Source organism: Acipenser ruthenus, chromosome 40, assembly GCF_902713425.1.
Source record: "Acipenser ruthenus chromosome 40, fAciRut3.2 maternal haplotype, whole genome shotgun sequence".
NCBI classification, from domain to species: Eukaryota; Metazoa; Chordata; class Actinopteri; order Acipenseriformes; family Acipenseridae; genus Acipenser; species Acipenser ruthenus.
The window spans coordinates 3,337,714-3,358,678 of NC_081228.1; the positions used below are offsets into that span (position 1 = coordinate 3,337,714).

General features: G+C 39.8%; 1 protein-coding gene across 6 annotated transcripts; it reads left to right on the forward strand.

The window, feature by feature from the left end:
- The first annotated feature begins 54 nt into the window (after positions 1-54).
- On the forward strand, positions 55-20,931 carry LOC117397178 (sodium channel subunit beta-3). 6 transcript variants are annotated; one of them, XM_033995828.3, is made up of 7 exons: positions 8,899-9,430; positions 9,601-9,685; positions 14,655-14,818; positions 15,797-16,022; positions 16,334-16,472; positions 16,904-16,991; positions 17,277-20,931. In XM_033995828.3, the coding sequence occupies exons 2-6, from the start codon at positions 9,634-9,636 to the stop codon at positions 16,965-16,967; spliced, it is 645 nt and encodes a 214-aa protein (XP_033851719.3). In that variant the 5' UTR covers positions 8,899-9,430; positions 9,601-9,633; the 3' UTR covers positions 16,968-16,991; positions 17,277-20,931. The 6 variants fall into 6 exon arrangements, with proteins under 6 accessions (XP_033851717.3, XP_033851721.3, XP_034768560.2 ...); XM_033995826.3 differs by lacking the exons at positions 8,899-9,430; positions 16,904-16,991 and adding an exon at positions 55-292; XM_034912669.2 differs by lacking the exon at positions 16,904-16,991 and having other exon boundaries at positions 8,864-9,430; positions 9,605-9,685.
- The last annotated feature ends 34 nt before the right edge of the window (positions 20,932-20,965 follow it).

Here is a 20,965-nt window from a genome sequence, read left to right on the forward strand (position 1 = left end):
CATCAGTTTCCAAGCCAGCAGAACAGCTGATATTAATTTTGAGGACCTTAATCCATTTTGTTACGCAACTTGAAGGACCTTTAATGATAGTATATGCTGTACAATTTTTTTTCTAGAAGTGTGTTGCATAGCAGTTCTGTTATGTAACGTGCAAAGGAATATTTTCCAAAACCGTTTTGGGAATGACGTCGTGCTAAACGAAAGACCGCACCGACAGCAAAAGCTATCGAGTAGGGAAACCGAAATTAAGTTTTCAACTCGGCCTAAGGCTCAGCGACGAAGCCAAGTACGGGTAAGTTATCTCTTTCTTTGTTTTGCGTGGAGTTTGGTTGAATGTGTGCTTCCAAATAAAGCGTTGTTAACAATGCGGGCAAAGTTGCTCCATCTGCACGAGATAACAACTGCACGACCCACGCTTCTATTTATAAGTAAACCACAAGACGTTTCACAACGTTTGAGTGAATAACTAAACTGTTTATAGCAGCTATGTACAACACGATGCTCACAAAGTACTGTTTGTCTTTTTTGTTATTATTTTTTACATTTTAAATGGATATCCATCAAGGACAGAGAAGTGTGGTTCAAGAGCGCCAGCACGCCTGATCAAATATAAACAGCATTAGCACTATTTATGGGCACAAGCTTTCTAATAGGGATAGAACCACCATCGTTATTATTCATTCATTTATTATTCATTATTACCACAGCTAAATGTTTGGACAGAATATTCACGATTGGTTTTGCATCTGCATTCCACGCGCTTTGGGTGACCAGATTTAAAAACTGTACAATTGTTTTATTTGTTTTAAGAGTGCTTATTATTAGAATATTCTATTACTGTTTCCAGTTTCACATTAAATTAACGAAAAACAATAACCTCTGACTGCTGCACCTTCCCTTTCCAAGTCGTGGCCGTGTTTAACTATATGTTATAACCACACGTATTGCTATTGTTACCCTCATGTTTGCATACTTTTAATTTAGCATAGTAATCTATGTTTAAAAAAACAATAATATTCTGGAACCATATTTTAATATGATTGCCGATTGTTTACCTAATGTAATGGGTGTTAACTGGCGCCTGGCATTGTAAGCGTTGTAAAACCTGGTCACCCAACACATGCACAAATAAAGAAAAAATAACAGACTTTAATGTGCCCTGGAGGAGCAACACAATAATGTCAGCAGTTCCACATAGCTTACTCCACGTTCTTTGAATTGAAGAGTTCTTTATCAGCAGACACACCAGGAAGCAGTTCACTAGAAAGCCCAATCTACTCAGCAATGACATACATACAGGATCCTCAGCATGCCTCTCAGTACACAACAACGACCGTATAACACAGCCCTTGACAGAGAGCTCATTAATACAAATAGACTCCACAATAAAATGCCGTTTGTGTTTGTGTTACCAGGTAGCCAGTCCTTACTGCACACATCTCTTATCACAAAGCAAACGCTGACTGGTCTGTGGTACCGTTTCCACTTCAGGTTTGCACAGTGTGTTTAGTTTAAAAGTCGTCTGTTCTTTTACTTTCTTTAGAAGTCAGAAGTAACTGGTTGAGGAAGGGAGGAGAGGCTGTCAGTTAAAACCGCTGGGCACGCTGGGATTGTTTTCCATTGACTTCCTTAGAGATTGTGCAAAATATGCAGCCAATGGGCCTTGTTTTCAAAGCGTTAACTCGTAAACATTTTGTGAAGAGAGAGAATAATGTTACAAAATGAAACGCAACACTTTGATAGTGCTTAAGAGAATCTGAAAGATATTACACAGTTGTTAGGTTCTCATTTTGTAAAGCGAACAGACGTTCAAAGAAACAAGTTAATTAAACTTAGGAGTAAACGCTTTGAAAATATTGCCCAATGTGTTTTTATTAGCCTCATTCATCAGATTTGTCTTTCTGTCAGTTTCTTCTGTGCTTCGTTCGCGAAACAGGATGTGGTACAGCGCTTGTCCTTTGGGGAGAGGAACCGTGCTTACCTAAAACACACAAACAATGTGAAATAAGATTTCACTCGCCCGGTCATTTTAACCATGACAACAGAACTGGAATTCAAATCCGACAGCATGCAGATTATTAAAACATGCCCAATGTGGTCAGGATGCTGTTGAATCTGTATTTTCTCAGTGAAACTCACCATCTGCTCCCGGTGATGATGGAGAAGATGGGCTCTTCCTGGAGAGTTTCTTTGTTCTGTTTAAAGTGACCTTTGTATCTCCTTTGTTTCCCAGTGTAGCTACAAAAATGAGAAGATATTTATCAGGAGCAATATAAGCTTGTTCATTTATAATCGGTGCCTTGTTTGACATTTTGGGGTTGAGTACTGCAGTGAATTTATGGAGTAACGGTGCGCAAACGGTGGAAAGTTTAAGCATGTGTAATATATAGAGCATAAAAAATATATATTTATCATACTGTCCACAGAAGCAGCAACTTGAAATAAAAAGACTTACTAAGAAATTTTGAACCAAGATCCCTATCATTTAACATCGGCGTATACACAGGGGAAGAGCCTGAGGATCCTGCAAAGCAAACACATGTCAAATGTACAGCGTTTAATGTGCAGGTAGAAGCTGGGATTTTTCACACACTGGGAATAGTGACACTGTTTCTGAGTTCTTTGACTGTGTTTCTACTCTTCCACTGTTCAACATCAAGAATATATCATAGGAGAGGGTAGAAATAGGGGAGCTTCTGTTTTGATTTGGTTTATCAGTCTCGGTCTGTAGCGAACAGAATATTTAGTTGCCTCGTTCGAGAGAAAATGATGACCACATGAATGAAGCACATCTGGCTGTTGTTTTGCCAGCTTATTGAAAAGTCGTCTTTGCTGTGGCATCACCTTACTGAGGAATCACCTGTGCAGGTGAGAGAGACTCACTGCTAACGCTGATGAGAATCAACTCGTCTCGCTCATTCAGGACCTCACTGGCGTAGCGCCGCTTGTTCTGAGAGAGATTCTTCACCTGCCCGCTCTTGTCCGCCAAGTCAATCTCCTCTACAGGGCACAGATAAGGAAGGACGCTAATCTGTCACACATGACAATAGAACAACAGGGATGGAAAGCAGACTCTCATTGTATAGCAGTCTGATCCATTTCATGGCTCTGCTAGGAGTATAATGAGACACACCTGAGCTGGTTACCTGTACATTGGGGCTAATCAAGCTTGTAGTAAAACCTGGAATGAATGGGTGAAACTGCTGTGCAATAGGAGTCTTGTGTCCACCCCTGGAACAAAATTACAATACCTTCTGAAACTAAAATATGAGTTCATCATCAAAAATATTAAAAGACAATCTGTAGCTCCATAAATACTGTGCATGCACTGTCAGCACTCACTAGTAACAGTGAGCACAGTTTGTATTAATATACATTGGTGCCCAGATTTGTAGCTTACCTTCATTTTCACAGTGGCAGTTGTGTTTAATGCAGTCTAGAAGAAGAACCGTTTGACACTGGATATTAAACAGTGCCTGTTCATGATCTGAAAAATATATATATATATATATATATCTTACAAAAAGAAAGCTTTGTCTTATCAAATTCAGATTTAATTTGAACCTTTCTCTGCGGCTCTAATTAAAGGAGATCATGTTTCAAACTGCAAAAATACCAAGAGTAGGAATCCAGTTTTCTTTAAACAGTCAAGTGGCATCAACTGGACAACCGTTTAGAAACGGACACAAACACCACTGCCTTGTCTGCTTTAAGAACTCAAAGTTTGTAAGTGAAATAGTCTACCTATTCTTGCATGGCATCAATAGCAAAGAAGTCAACCTTTGCACTTGCTTCATTGCCTTTCACTAAACCTTATCAACCTAATTAAAAGATCATAAGGACGTCTTGGTCTTTTGACTTTCAGACGACACATTTTAATCCAAAGAAAGGTACAGTATAGTGCTTACCCCCGTACAGTACAGTTATGAACATCCCGGGTTCCAATCCCCCAAACTCTTTCAAAGTAAAGCTGCTGTCCTGTTAATGTCATTCAGGGAGTGCTGCTGCCTCTACTTCTGTAATGTTTCTGTACACTGGTCTTGGTTGTTTGCAATGCAAGACTGGGCTTGTTAATGGTGTGTAAATAAATGAAGCTGCCGAAGTGCTACGGTACTTATTCACCCAAGGATGTGGCGACAGCTCCAGTGTGCCTCATGACTTATTGATGTGCTCAAGATCACAGCTGAACGAGTCCGGGTCGGAGCTGGAGTCCTTACACAGGATCTGGTGCATTGCTTCTCTATAGACACCACTCTGTGTGCTTGTTGAGGGTTACCAGCAGAGAGGTAGCATTGCTCTGCTCTCATATTTCACAACCGCGATAAAGTATCTGCACCTGGAATGATCTTATATCATTTTTAAAAGGAGTCTTGTAAAATAATTCGGGAGACTGTATAAGAATGAATTTGTTTGTTTTGTTCAGTGGTTGTTTTTGTAGGCAAGCTGTGTCCGTCACAGGTGTGTATAAGACTTTAGGTTTTGAAGATCAAGTTTATAAATGAAATACGTATAGGGTTTGCCATGGCTCACTGCCTATTAGATATATGATGGACTTTGTGTTTTGTTAGATTCAAATTCACCACCATTTTTCAAACCTGTTAGCTCAATGTCAGTGGTTGGCCCAATTGTAACTTTTAGGTGAGTTGTGCCATCTTCCATTTTAAAATAAGCCTGTAGTTACCAAGTTCAGCCACCTGAGGGAGCATAAAGCTTAGTGTGTCTACTATGTACTACAGTGACCATAACTAGAAATTATAGAAAGGAACTTGCACAATATATGGAGGTATGGAGTCTTCCAGATGGAGAAAAGCAGTCATGGGAAGTCATTGTCTGCCTTTGACAATAAAATACCTAATCGGTTGTTAATCTAGACCTGGAGCAGTTTATCTGAACAGAAATGTTAAGTGCTTTGTGTGACTGTGTTTGAAGAGGGACAGGGCCTGCCTGTGTGTCTGCAGCTGTAACCTTGCTTGCCCTCGAGCAGTCAGCAGTCACTTTCCATTGGTGTTCCAGCAGATTCCCTACCTTTATAAGAAACACAACGACTAACCCTGCTGGTTCCGTGTGTGTCTTTCTCAGCCGCTGCGGTGCACAGCCTGCACTGTCACAGACACAAGTGCAGACATCGTGCTCTATTGCAGTCACAAGTATTCTGAACACCACAGCATCCACTGTGCTCCGATTCGGAAGAACGTAGAGTTTAATTTAATATTCCCTTGCTTACTGGAATGCTTGACTCGTTTGTGTGACGGACATGTGCAAAACCTGCATTTGAGTCAGGTAATGGAGTATTCTATTAGAATGATATTGGAATCACCTGCATATCTTTTTACCAAATACTGCAGAATAAACTGTCCTAACTGGGTGCCGGGAAACAAGGGCGTACGTACGACTCCCAGTTATTTTTCTGTTTTATTTATTTATAATCCTTGTTTGTGACAGTGCTCAGGGTCTCGGTAATTAATTTAGTTATTTGTTTATATTTCTATTATATTTCTACGATAGCAATTTCTAAGCAGCTGTAAATAATCCCCAAGAGAAGTAAATGGCTTTTTTTCTTTTACATAATGCAAAAACAACTATAGCAACCAGCCTGATATTGTCAGCTGGATCTAAATGCCACCAAAGGGCCTCTTTAGTGTGTTTCTGCCTGTATGTAAATGTAGATTGATTTGAATAGTATTGTCCCCCTGGCTGTATGTCTGTCTTAATATCACTTAAAAAAATTAAAACAAAGATAATCTGACATTTTACAGCTCGACATTCTGTTGAACTGTTTATTTATGGTAAGTGCAAGAGTGGAGACTCGATTCTTGTTGCCGTAGCAACAGAGCTGTTCCCTGGCATCCTTGGAATCACAAAGACAGCAGAGCTGAGAAGCTGTAGAACTGAAGGGCCTACAGGCCTCAATAAATACCAGCTGTTAAATGATTTTGTTTGTGTGTGTTGGGGGGACAGTCTTGCTATAAAGGATTTTGTTTTGTTTAAGTTAGACCCAGTGTTATTAAAATTCAAATGGTAGATTTAGAGTAAGGCATGTGGTGGACTTCACACATTTATCAAGTGGTCTGTTCATCTGGCTATCAGGTACAGTGAAAAATCTTACCCCTGTAGATCAAAGGTATTGGAAACCAAATTTCTCTGTTAATCCACACCATGATGACAGCACAGGTACAGTAACAGACAGACAGCTCCACCACTAATGAGCTTCAGTTACCCTGCCCTGGAGAGAACAGCCTCTTGGGGGATGAGCTCATGGTTTTGATGCTGCTCTCTTATTGAGAAGTACAAGACAATTACAGATATATGCTAATAAAAGGGGGAAGTGGTATTAAGTTGTTTGTGTGTGTTGAGATCTCAGTATGGGTTTGATAGGAATGGAGGATTACCAGTCTTCTGGGTGTCTTTGGGACTGTGTGGTATAGGAAAGCTCAACCCTACAGCATACTTCTTTAATTTATTCTCCTTGTTAGCCTTCATCTTCCACAGCTAGACACTTGGGGGTGATTAAAGAGAGCCCACGTACAAAATAATCCAGTTTCTTTTTTTTTAATCGCTGTCAGATAAAAGGCTTTGTAAAAGGAAATACTAATTAAGCCAGATATGGCATGCTGTCTTTGTCCGTCATTTAAGAGAGAAAGGAAATCCGTCAAAGAAGCTGAGAACTGGGATATGTTAATTTTTAAACTTTTCATACCTGGAAAAAAAGGGGGCTAAGCCTATCTTTTTATTTTTTTTGTACACGAAGACAATTAGCGCAGCTAGGTTTTCAGATGAGTTGTCAGAAAAATTGTTTACGCTGAAGGACTCGGTGATCCTCTGAAACGTAGACATTGATTGAGCTTATGAAGGATTCTCTGTGACAAGGACACTTTAAGAATGGACATTTCTCATGGGGGAGAAAGGCCTTGGTTACTTAGGAACATGGAAAAGTAACAGTTGAGACCAGGGCTTTGTACTTAATCTGCAAGGCTTCTGTCTGGTGTATGATGCTTTCTCCCATCCCTGCTTCCACCTGCTCTGGTGCAGGCCTATATTAATCTCTTTTTCATCCCATGATAATCATACAATGCTGCCCAAAAGGTTCCATTCCTTTTTACGAAATGCAAAAAAAGGCAAGCTCGCTAGACCTCAGCTGGCTGTGGCACGGTGTCTTAATGATCTCACAAAACTATAAATAAAACTGAAAAAAGCAAACCAAGCAGAATGGGTTTTTTTATGTGTTATTTTGGGAAGAGGCAAGTCGTCAGACCCTTAAATCACTGCACTGCAAACGGGTCGGTTCAATCACAAAATGCTGCGCCTCTAAGAGCCGATTTATTCTGCTGTATGAATTTTCTTTAAGGATCAGTGAATTTAAACAAATTACTTCACCTGATGATTCATCTCTCCAGCTGTTGCAGTGGGTTGCAGCAGAACCGTCCAGTGGGCGTGTCTATTTTAAGTAAATAAGAATAAAAAGAAGTAAAATAAGAACTTGAATAATGATCACCACGATTGTCCCGAGCCTACCATCCACAATGCATCATGTCTGATCACCGGGGCCACATGTGCACACTGTGTGCCAGTGCAGCACGATGGAACCCACACAGGTGGATGTGTGAACAGCGTTTACACATCAGTCCACATCAACAACCTTAACACGGTTTAGCACAATTGTCTGCCACTGTTTGGGAGATGTCCAGGATTGTACAGTAGCTCAGAGCGACAGAGCTTGGTGGCGTAGATTGCACTTTTAAAGCCCATACCTTGCTGGATTGATCCTTGCTGAAAAGATCATTCTGTCCCTAGAGATATTAAAGATTATACGTTTATAAAATTGAATAAGGGCTTTGATTCTAAGAGGTTCTAGTTACAAATGTATGATGTAACACTGCCATAATACTGCTCAGAGGTGTTTGATACTTTGAAACTTAATTTCTGTGCCTACCGTAATCAAAGTTTTGTACAGTTTTGTAGCCAAGGGGTGTGATTTAATCGACCTTAACTGATCTGGAATAAGCCACAGCATTTTAATAATGTTCAGAGCTCTTAGATACTTTGACACATGCAACTTCACTTCAGTGCCTATTGTTTAAGCCACTTCATAACTAGACTTATCTGGGTTGAGATTGCATGGTCTTGCACGTATAGCTCGCTTAACTGTGAACATCGACAAAACCCTGGAAAAGTCATCTGCAGCAGTAAATTAGATTGCGAAAAGAAGAGGGCTGCAAAGAAAAGGCAGCTGTAGAGGAGCAGGGCTATGTTCTGTCTCCTCGTTTTAAACCTGCTAGCTCTGTAGTTCGATTTGCACAGCCAGTTTTCAGCCTGTTCAAAGCCCGTGACCGTGCAGTCAGTTCAAACTGTATTTTAATGAACTCTGCTACATAACAATTGAAATCAATATTCAGATTCTGTAACACGATTAACCAATTCAAGTACAGCATACAAACCGGATTTATATTGTGAATGTTTTAAATAAATCTTAGCCGTCCCCCACACAGCCGACATTACCAGTAACCAACATTACTGAATAATAGTACATTCTTATAGCCTCAATGTTACATAAAACTATTTCGTGACAAAGTGCAACCGCTAATGTGAGCAACACAAACATTTGCATTATTGGAAATATCGAAAGTATGCGGATCTAAAATACAGATGCTTAATGATGTTTTCTAACGATAGGATAGCAAATAGGCTCCTTCTTCCCATTAAGGACCAATGCAAAGTATAAAAATATCCACATGCCATGTTTTGCATTGTTTTGATACAAGCGGTTTCAGAGTTTCTGCTGTCATGATCAGACTGGTTAGCCGGTCTCTCGGCAGACGTGTAGCTTAAGAAGCTATGGAAGCGTGCATGGGTGTACCCTTTAACGCATGCGCATTAACTAGTGTTATGTTCTGGAAACTGTGATGTAGAAATTCATTCCGAATACAAAGAAAACAGTTATGCCAATAGACATTGTACCAGCACGCTGTCAGAAGAGAGCAAACGAAACAAAGTTACATATAAGTGACGTGCAGTTTGGTTTTTGCAAATAATAATAATAATAATAATAATAATAATAATAATAATAATAATAATAATGAAGACACACGCACGCCTACATATAACGGCGACGCTATATATACATCAATGCAAGAACTACAACTAGGGACGCGGTATTTACCAATCATCCTCCAAGGATTTAAAATAAGGCCGTAGCAAACCCCCGTGGATGCTTCTTTTTATGATGTTATCATTAACACTTTAATAAAACAACGATTCGCGTTAATACTGCTGGTGGATGAATATGCAGATAACCGGATTAAACGATGTGGATCTTATTTAGGAGAAACGCTGCCCCTTCTGATTTTATAGGAGCGACAGTCCCGTCCCGCCCGTATTGACGTGTCTGAGGCGCTGTCCGTGGTTCTGAAGTCGAAAGGCTGACAGTGAAACGGTAACTGTTTCTCTGAGGAGGATAAGGTTTCATCAAAAAAAAAACAAATCTCGATACGTAACCGTGTACTCAAGAGAAGGACGGATTTTATTTTTAAAATTTTGTATTCAAAAGAGCGTGTACCTGTTGAGAACTGGTGTTTTTTTTTCTGTCTTTCTACCCACACACAGGCAGACTTAACCTGGCAACTTCTGGAACCCATTATGGTATTCATAAGGAGTCTTTTTAACTCGCTTCCATTATTGATTTTAATGGGTAAGTAAGCGACCGTGCTTGCTGTGTGTGTGTGTTCGTCTCGTTTATTTGTTTTCTCTCAAATGTTTCATGCTTAATAAAAACAACTTTTCTTTATCTTTTGTGTTTTTTTTATTATTATTGATATCTGACCTTTTGCATTGTGGATGCTGTATTAATATAAAACAATATATGCAACATAACGTTATTTTAAAGCGAACCCTTATTTGCCTTTGTGCTGAACTGTGCATTGTACAGCATACTGTTGTTAGCTCGGCTAATTATTTATTCACCTGAAACGCTATTTGCGTACATTGTTTTGTGTCAGTAAATGCAATATTCCACTTTACCAATACGCGTAACCTTAACCTTAACACTGCATGTGTATTTGTTAAGGTATTCGATATTATATGTGGGCATTTTGGTACCGTGCTGAAATAATTATTAATAACAAAGTACTTTGTTTGCTGAATGTTGCTGCTGTTGGAAGCCGCAGATCGCTACGATAGCTTTACAACTTAGTAACATGGAGCGCATTTGAGAAGTAATCTATACATGTAGTGTATGTTTGAAAGCGCAGATCTACGGGCTCCTTGTTGTGGTATGTACAGTACCGTATATGATACTGTATTGCTGCACTCGGGTCGCATATTCAAAACGCTTGCGACAGACGCCGAGGACGCGCTTTCAAGAACTAGAGCTGGTTATTTTTTTGTTAATTTCTCTTCAAATTTGTACTACAAGCTCTGGTAGAAACGGGGCTGAAGACGACATTCTCATTGGTGTGTCACTTCTAATAGGAGGATAGATACATCGGGTTTATACAATCATTTAAAATATGAATAAAGTGCAGATGACCCGCTTTAAAATGTTATATCCAGAATAAAATGTAGGCAGTGCAGTAGGTTCTAGTGATTTAACAAGAGTTTAGTAGTTCTGGTTATGTCACATATTTTGGTGGGACACGGTTAAATAACAAACAGACAGCCGCATTAAGTTGTTTGATTAGTTAAGAAGGGTTGTTTGCAGACCCAGAGAAGCATTGCATACACCTGTAGACAGCAGATATATTTATTGTTGCTGTGGATGGATATACAGACGCAGACGTCAGTAGGAATAACATACTCCTCAGCATACTGATTGGAATGAAATATTCCAGACCAATCCAGTCTACAGATGTGGCCAACAGTGTTGCATCACCCTATAGAATTATTATTATTATTATTATCTTAGCTGACGCCCTTATCCAGGGCGACTTACAATTGTTACTAGACATCACATTATTTTTTACATACAATTACCCATTTATACAGCTGGGTTTTTACAGGAGCAATCTAGGTAAAGTACTTTGCTCAAGGTACAGCAGCAGTGTCCCCACCGGGGTTTGAACCAACGACTCTCCGGTCAAGAGTCCAGAGCCCTAACCACTACTCCACACTGCTGCCCCAACCCGTTTTGCTTCTAAAGTCAAACGAAACCTGCTGGATAATGTTACGTTAACATATTGAAATACTTGCCGCTACGGTTACCGTATTTCAGATCCTCAAAAAGAGGACACTACCCAGGAGGGTTGCTGACGGGCAGGACCGATTTTTATTTAAGATTAATCTTTCGTTGTGCAAAATTAACACGGAAAAGCTCAATTTAAACTATTTCTACTTTGAACACCTGAAAATGCTTAAAAAACACAAGTATAATGGCCCGCATCAAACATGCATGTAACTTTTTACAGTCAGTACTCTGTTGCTTAGCAATCATAAAGGTCTTTGCAAGATGACTGTGTCAGATCTGTGCACCAGCTTTCCTTTGCTACCGTGCTTCTTCTTGTGCCCATGCATATTTCTTTGCAGAGCGTATCTTTCTCAGCAGTGGTGGGTTGCTCATCTGGTAGCTCTGAAAGTCTTTGCAGGATGTGTTTCTGAAGTTGTACTGTACAAGCAGAATCCATTTCAGAGACTCAGCAGTCAGGTTGTTTCTTTCCTTTATCCGTCAGTGAAGAAACTCGCTCTACATTTGCACTGTGAGAGGGAACAGCAAAGAACTACAATCTGTAACAGTTCTGAGTGACAGTCTTCAATGTTTTTGGACTTGAAGAAATATTTGGCCCATTTTGGTGTGCTAGCAAATTCTTATATAACTCTTTATCACTTTTGCTTTCCACATATTTCTTGAGATTGCTGAACTGATCAAAGCGCTTATCTAAAGAACAAGAAAACGTGTTAAGTTTGGGACTCGCCGTAGCGAAACACCGAGGATGGAAGGTGCCCACTTGATGACCCCAGAGATGTACCCTACTCAGCTCAATCCAGACGGTTGTCATGCTGATGCGCTGGGGAGACCGCACTGTGGTTGATCCCCGGAGCCAGCATCGCAACCGTTGTGTGTGCTGATGCGCCAGCGAGGCAAAATAAGCTGATCCCTGGAAGCCAGCATTACACTTCAGCCATCAACACCAGGCAGAAGGATATCGACATTATCAGATGGAAGGAAACGCAAATGGGTGGAGATGCAGATGGATCACATTCTTTTACTGTAAAGCTACGTCTTATTTGGTGCTTATCTTGGCGATAGCCAAGTTCAAATCAGCATGAAGTTTAAATCATGTGAAGTCAGATGTTTCTTTTGAATTGGTTACGTTTTGACACATAGCCTACATGTTTGGCTTGTTTAACAAGGTGTATTATATACAGTTGCACCAAACACGTTGTTTTATTTGTGTTATTTTGGTTAACGTGATGCAGTTATATTCTGTGCATACAAAAAAGGGCTATCCTGTTTTCAGTTTACTATATTTTATATTACACAATGCATTTATTTGAATCAAAACTAAAGGATTGCAGAGTACGCTATAACTAAATAAACCTGAAGAGCCTTTTGCCGATCACGAAGTACACACTCTCGTCTTTCAGGCTGTGAATGAGCCACCGTAGTTGAAGCTTCTCCATTTAAAAACGTTCGATCAAGCTCTGGTCCAGTTCTGATCCTGCTCCGGAGCAACGCAATATGTCAAAGAAACAAGATCAAATGCTGGATCCAGTACAACTGGCCCCGGCGAGCAATACAACCGCACGGCGTCTGCGCAGACGTGGCGCTAGTAAGGCATCAGCCGCAGCAAAGGGTCGACATTTGTTAATTTTTCGAAAATCCGCCCGGACGGAGATCAGAGGCGTATGGTAACCCTAACTTTGTAGTTTTCTATTTTAACGAAAAACTGAAAAATTGAATTTCAAAATCTAACTGTACTAATATTAGGGCTTCCTGCAGACTTCTGCGATATCATTTTGTAGTTTCTTTGACTACATGCTGTTAAATAAAATACGTAAATTATTCACATATATTTTCAATCCTAAAATTCTAGGAGATGCAAAACTGCTGCCCATAGCTGTAGCGGTTAGATGATCGAACAGCTTTTACACAGAGCTTGGTTTGCATTCAGATTTTTCTAATGGGATTCATCAATAGTCCATTATAATTTTGGTTAATGCATTATACTGTAATTGTGGTGCAGTGCGCTTGGTTATAATCCAGTTGGTTATTTTATCCCCATCATAATGCTTTTACACAAATGCAGTTGCACACAAAAGTAAAACCATGAGAAAAACCACAAAGTGATTTCCATAATTTCTAACTGTTCTATTAAAAGATATAAATTAAAGTAGATATTCAGCTTTATAATAAAACAGATTATTACATAACATGCATACAATGAAAAATAACATGCAAAAACGAATTTCATACTTTGACAAAAGTATTTGGGCATCCTTACATTAGTATTTTGTGTGCCCACCCTTTGCTTCCTTTACAGCTTGCAGTCTTTTTTTGTATTTTGAATCCAGTTCCTGGCATCTTTCCAGAGATACTTTTGCCCATTCTTCAACACATACACGACTTTGGTTTTCTTTTTGCAACAGCAGCCTTCATGTCAATCCACAACATCTCGATGGGATTCAAGTCTGGGGACTGAGATGGCCAATCCATAACTGTAATCTTCCTTTTTTCAGAAATCCCTTTGTATACTTCGCAGAATGCTTAGGGTCATTATCCTGCTGGAATACAAACTTCCATCCAATAAGCCTTCTATCACTGGGTAGCAAATGAGAGCATTCATTGATCCTTCTACAATACAAAGGTCGCCAGTACCTGAGGAAGAAAAACAAGCCCATCCCATCACACAAGCTCCACCATGTTTAACACTGGGCATGATGAACTTTTCTTTAAATTCATCTTCTCTTCCTCCAAACATATTTTTGCTTTTTTGGTGAAAAAAGTTATATTTTGGATTCGTCTGGTTGAATAAATCATCAGACGTCATCAAATATTCAATGGAAAACTCCAATCGCTAGTTCTAATGTACCTGTATTTGAAGTTTCCCCAATACGGAAACCATTATTCTCTGGCTCTGTTCAATTGATTCAGTTTTACATGCTTTAACAAACACACATTATATTAAAAAGACATGCAGAGATGTTGGTTGTGATAACTACGGTCCAGCCTTGACTCCATGATCGGTGGCAGGATTCTGATCAGCCGCTTTTTTAGATCAATCAAATTGACGTTTGCAAGAGCTACTCACTCAATAAATTGATCCATAGCTTTCAAAAGCAGCCTGCCCAGGGCTCTGGTTATGAGGAGAGTAGGTTGAAGAAGTCTCCCTCGATAGAGCGTAGCGTGCTGTGAAATCGATGTATGAGCTAACATGGTAACAGAGCCCACAGCTGTTTCAGGGGGACCTGCCAGTGCTTTCTCTACTTGACATCTTGTACTCTAATGGCCAGGGCTGTAACATTCGCTTGTGACTACCATCCCTACCTCTCCTCAAGTCGTTTTCTTAGGGAATGCTCTGGTTCAGTGATTCGTAATCTGTTTAGAGCCAAACAGAGTTTGTCATCTTGTTAGAAGTACCACCCAGCAGTGCTATCTCTTGAGAGTCTGGGAAGACATGGCTGTTCCACAGATCAGGAATCCTCTCTTTGTTAATCTCTCTCTGCAGCGGGCAGCTGTTGCTCAGTATGTGTGGAGGTCCCATCCGATAACTTGGCGGTGCAGGGCACTAACATGAAGCTGGCCTGTATCTCCTGTATGAAGAGGGAGGAGGTCAGTGCTGAAACTGAGGTGGAGTGGTTCTACACCTCGCCCGAGGGGGAAAACATCACGGTAGGTCAAAGGTCACTTGCTGTACTTAAAGGGATATGACCCCTATATTGTCTAAATATTTCATTTCCATATCCCAGGATGTGGCTTCCCTATCTTTCTCTGTTGAAGTTTTTGCTTTCAACCACTGAACAAGCTACATTTCTAAATGGAGCAACTATAAATCTCGCTACACAAATCACCACTTCAGAAATGCCTCTTTTCCAGTGTTAGTAAGCTTGTTAAATAAGGAACTGGACCGAAACACAGTCCAGTAATAGAATATTAAGCAGTAAGAAACATGTAGATGGTATATAACAACGCCAAAACCTTTAGTTACACATCATCAGTGACTAGTTCTTTTTGATATATATAATCTAGACAGAAAATAAAAAATAAAAAAATGTCCAATGCTTAGTTAAAAGCACCGCAGTGTTCGGTTATCTGTTTTGAGTTGCACTTTCTTCAAGAAAATCTGCTTTAGAATGAACTTTAGTTGCTTCTTCATCAATCTATAAAAAAATTTGCTGAAGTCATAATCGGCTTGAATAAAACTTGGGGCGAGCATTAAAATTTCCTCGGAGTTTCATTTCACAAAAAAATATGAGTTTACCTTGCGTTTCAGCAGAAAGCGGTGTTCACAGACATAAGACAGTTTCTTTAAAAAAAAGACAAAAACCTATGCAAGTCTGATTTTATACGACTAGCTGAACTGCTCTGCAGATCTGCATTTCTGTTCCAGCTCTTTCTATGATCCACCCACTCATGTGCAAAAGGTTGTGTCAGCCCCAGCCTGGACTTCGCTGTAAGGAGCTTCAGTAGTGAATATGTAACTGGAACTGCACTCATTTCATCATGGAGTAAGATTTGTTTAAAACATTTTCAGGATTTGTTAATGTGTAAACCGGATAGCAAAATAAAGAAGGAGCCCTGCATGCCGTTACAATTTGCCCGTAGTGAAGTGAGTTTCTTTTCCGCGGTTTCGTGGTTCATCCTTGGCAGATGTGCAGCTATTACAACGGTGTGCAGAGGGAGGTTTGCCCGTATAAGGATCGGCTGATATGGAATGGCAGCAGGGATTTCCAGGATGTCTCCGTATTCCTCATTAACATCACTCTGAACGACACGGGGAGGTACACCTGCAGGATCAGGAGATACTTAAACTTCGAGATACACAGGCACACCACCGAAACCGAGAAGTACATTGATCTGCTGGTCACAGAGGAAGGTAGGGGGTTAGGGTGGGGGCGGGTTGGGGGGTTGGGGGGTGTTCACAGAGCTCTTTTTAGGATGCATTGCAGAAGTCATTATGAAGTACTGTTCAGCTGGTCTCTTCCCAGAGGAAAGTCTTCTGTTGGATAATTTGGATAATCTCATGGCAAATGCTATTACATTATTTTGTCAGATGACCAATCCAGACATTTCTTTCACATATTTTTACATATCATTCATATGTAAATATCACATATCACTCATTAATCGCGTGTTAAATCGAGTTTGTGCCCGCCCTGAATGGCTCAATTGTCTTGTTCTGTGCAGCCGGGGAGGACTTCACTGCAGTCGTCTCTGAGATTATGATGTACGTTCTGCTGGTGTTCCTGACTCTCTGGCTGCTCATAGAGATGGTTTACTGCTACATAAAGATCTCAAGGGCTGATGAGGTGGCGCAGGACAGTGCGTAAGTACAGTAATATTCACTCACAAAATGAATCGGAAGCAGTGCGCTGAGCAGGAGAAGAAGCTGAGTAAATCCAGCCTGAAGTGTTACTAATAATCCATTGCACAAGATCAGTTTGGGAAAAAGGTGACTACATACGAGAGAATATTAAGTGGGGCTGCTTTGATTCGGTGGAAGGACAACCAGTTGATAAAAAGAACCCCAAACAAAACAGCGCAGTAAAGCAGTGCTGACTTCTTTTAAATGAAGTTTAAATACATTTTGCAACCAGATGTGTAGGATTTTTACTGTTTGAATGAGATCCTTTGCTTTTGCCAGTTTGTTTTATGATTGCACTGTACCTGTATTAGATTTATTTCTCGGTTTTCTTTTTGTGTTGTGAAAGGATTGTAGCGTGCATTGAGCATGCTTGGTTTTCTGTTTATTTACAGGACAGACTACCTAACAATACCGTCTGAAAATAAAGAGAACCCTGCTGCCCAAGTTGGCAACTAAAAGCGATCAATCCAAACTCGAATGGTATTTTTATCTTAAATGTATCATTTGCTAAATCCATCTCGCAGTTCCTCCTGTGCACAGCTGAGATTCTTCATCATGTTGTTTTGTAAATCAGTTTCTAATTTTATCATCCTGATCATCACACCCCCCCCCCTTCCCTTCCCTAGAAATAATTTCTGAAGAGAAAATGCATTTGATTTTAGTTTAGTCTGTCCAAATGCTTCATGTTAATTGCAATTGCAAGTTGATGAGTGAAGTGCTGTTTTAAACTCCATTTCAATCCTCTTTTGTTGTTCTGTGTTCCAGGGAAAGCATTGGATCACTGGAGCAAGGGAAGACGCCCGAACCTCCAGAACCAATACAGGGAAGGTGTACCACACTGCATACACTGTGATGATCCAGTATCTTGCAATTCCGGACAGTATTCCTATGTGTTAGTCAGCAGTCTCTGAGCACCCACCATCGCGAGTTAACAAACCCAAGCTGAGTTGTCTTTGCGTTCGTGTAGCATGCTGTTCGGAGGACGTGGGCAGTGTTTACTTCACCATTGTTTCATTATTTTGTTGTATTTTCTAAATTACATTTGTGATCCTAAAACCTTAACCCAGGGATGACACAGCAGTCCGTGCTCTGTGTAATGTGTGCCTCACAATACTTAAGGGATCTGTCTGGATGATCTTGGGTACCTGACATATTTCTGACTGGAAAATGGAAAGATCCGCTACACAGTGACAGTGTTTAGGTGGCCTTAGCAATAGGAATTTGTGCATGTTACTGATGTATATATTTCTGCATGCTATTGTGACATCACAAACACAGAATTATGTTTTTGCTAGTAATGTGTGTGTGATATACGTGTAGTAGCCTGTAGAATATCAATGGAAGCCTTTAACTGCGAGTTGGATTCAAAAGAGCTAAGATTTCAGGCAGCTGAGAGCAAGAGAGTGTGTGTGCTTTTCTTCTTTATTATAAAATGGTTTCTGTAGTGGTATTGTTTATATATTGGTTAATCTGCTTTAGTAGTGACTTCAATATAATGCATACTGTATGTTTTGTAGGTTTGAAAGTGCTGTTGAAAAAAAGTTATTGAAGTTTTATTGGAGTTTGTAATAAGAAATAAAGAAAAACTTTTAATCTGGAACCTTTTTGTGACTTTTTCCCCCCTAAGAATGATGTTATTAGAATAATCGATAATCGCAATCGGGATTATTTTCAAATATCGATTCGATAATCGAATCGACTTGTAAAAGTGATAATCGCTCATCACTACTTCATACCCATTTCAATTAAACTGAGGCAGGCCCCCCTTTAATTGCCCTTTTAAGAAAAGCACACCAGGTCCCCTTTTGATCTTGTAGTTGCCCTTTTAAGAAAGGAATGTTTGTTAGGGACTTGATTAGAGACAGCTGAGGGTGGTTGTGCTGTGCACTGTGTCCTGCTAGAAAAAGTGAGGCAGGGTTTGCTTGCCAAGAGTAAAGTGTGTCTGTACGGGAAGCTGGTTTTGTGGCCTGACTGTCTTGAAATGCTTGTTTATCTTCAGCAGGCTGCCTGTCCGGTGAGAACATTCCTTTTATTAAATGATATGCAGAGTGTTTTGTGGTACTACTTCTTTGATAGTGTTCTGAAGCTGGTGCATGTATAAGTGTGTGTGTGTATATATATATATATATATATATATATATATATATATATATATATATATATATCCTTGTGTTAACCACTTGTCATTAATGCATGGTGTTGTGTGTTAATCCGGAGGACTGGTTTGCAGTCGCCTCTTCTCTTTTGTTCTGTTCCTGAGCCTTTGTGAGCATTGTTTGTCTTGGAACTAGTGGTATTACTAGTTTTTTTTTGGTTTTTTTTTCTGGTCAAACCAGATTTTGAGGAGGTGTTTCCTCGTTTTGTGGAAAGGGGTTTCCAGGATAGGTGACGTGTGCTGCAGAAGAGGAGCTGTGGAGCTCTTGTGGGAGTGACCTAGACAAAACCACATGGGTGTCATTTCAAGGCTTGTTGCAAGGACTTCCCAATGAAAATATATTGATTAAGTTAAGGGGTCGGGGCAACACGCTATGGTCCACTTGAGCTGGAATGACCCACTGGGCAGATGTGTGCTGCTGGAGCCTGATGCATTCACAAGCCACGGTTCATCGCATTGCCACGAACAGTGACTATCGCAAGCCTGGTCACCCCTCTCATTTTCACCCGAGTCTCAGGCAGCAGGTTTGTTTCGTTTGGATGTGGGGCCTGCTTGTCCGTACTGGCTTGTACATTTTGAATGAAAAGTAAAGCAGGCTACTTGTACAAAAAGTGCGCTAAACTTAGACAATATTTTTATATAATTCATTTTCAAGTCTGAGGAACATTTCTGAGTGACCTGATTTTGTTACGTTTGTTTGCAAAGCTCCCCAGGCAATAATCTCATCAGTCGATTTGCACTGCGACACACAGTGGAAGTAAACAGGACACATTCGATAGAGGCACACATCTTGTTTGTTGAGATGCTGTGTTCCCTGTAGTGTAGTGAAGCATACATGTGGTTTGGGGTGTTTTACGAATGGACCGGACCACATTCTCCCCCAGAAAATAGACATCCAAGCAGCCTGACCTAAATGAAATCTTTAATGAAATGAGTGACCTGTAAAATATCAGCAAGGGGCTGAGAAACATCTATAATGAATTCTCTGTTAAGAATAGCAATATCAGATTAATTAAAATATTCATCTTTATCCGTATTATTAAGTTCTTCTTTATAAATGGCTTGCAAATTAAAAGCAGGTTTTGCATCTGGGATTATTTTTCTCTGAAGATATAAAATACTGCAGAATCTAGGTTATTTCTTTATTTTAAAAGGATTCCCACAGGGTCCTGCGTTTTCTTAGTATATTTCTGTTCAGTTTTTTACTCCAACACAGCTTAAGGATCTTGGGAGTATTGTCTTTATGAAAAGCAAACTTTGTCATTTGAAAAACAACCCTACAGTACAGAGTTTAAAACCAGGGTTGCGATCAATTTGTTTTTCAATTCTATCGCCTCATTGATCAAAATTGCAATTAGCAGTATTCTGTTAAAATGAGCTTCTCACAGTGGCAAAAGTAATTACATTGAAGTCACTGTTAGTCAATTAAATTGGCTTCAAATGAAAGCAGCTGCACAGTCACAACAATTGTCTCTAAAATATGAATGCCAGTTCTTATTCCTTTGAAGAATTTGGAATTGGAATTCGGAATAGATTTTAAAAAGGAATTGGAATTGAAAACAGGAGTTGACCCCACAACCCTGGCTAAAACTACATCCAGGATGTCTGTGGAATGAGAGGGGAGATGGGCTGTAGACTTTTCCTGTGTCCAGATATTAGGTGTCTCAGAGATTACCAGTAATCACATTGTGAATTTGTTGCAATGTTCACACAACACACAGGTTTTATTGAGGACTTGCATTGCAGATTTTAGATTTATAGGATTTGTAGTCTCTTACTTGGTGTCAAATTTGTGGCTCCTTAATTGTTCATGGCTAACACTGTTGCAATTTACAACCGCGATTACTTCAGTTCTACCTGAATAATGGCTACTGTACTTGTGTGTGTTGTTTGAAGTGCTGTAACAAGGTGTTTTTTTTTTTTAAGACCTGGATGTCACTTTCTAAGCCATGTATCTTGGGTAAAAAATGGTTTTAATCTCCAGAAACCCAAAAAATTACACTAATGATGCAGAATATGGAGACCCTGTGACAAATTCAGTGTAAAATAAATAAACACAAATGACACAAAATTAAAAGTTTGTTCAATACTTTATTCATACCTTCATTTTCTACTTTACATTTACTGGATAGACATTTTTATATCCTGGTAGGCAAGGTTATCGATATACCCAAACCCACGCACAGCGCAGAGTTTTTATGTGTGTGTGTGTGTGTGTGTGTGTGTGTGTGTGTGTGTGTGTGTGTGTGTATATATATATATATAAATATACACACACACTAGATATTGGAGATCAAAA

Bases quoted from the DNA above. Each gene is read 5' to 3' on its own strand.
- LOC117397178 (XM_033995826.3), top strand. From the start codon at position 9,634: ATGGTATTCATAAGGAGTCTTTTTAACTCGCTTCCATTATTGATTTTA. The intron at 9,686-14,654 runs GTAAGTAAGCGA...CTCTCTCTGCAG, and splicing joins TCCATTATTGATTTTAATGG to CGGGCAGCTGTTGCTCAGTA. The intron at 16,473-17,276 runs GTAAGTACAGTA...TCTGTGTTCCAG, and splicing joins GAGGTGGCGCAGGACAGTGC to GGAAAGCATTGGATCACTGG.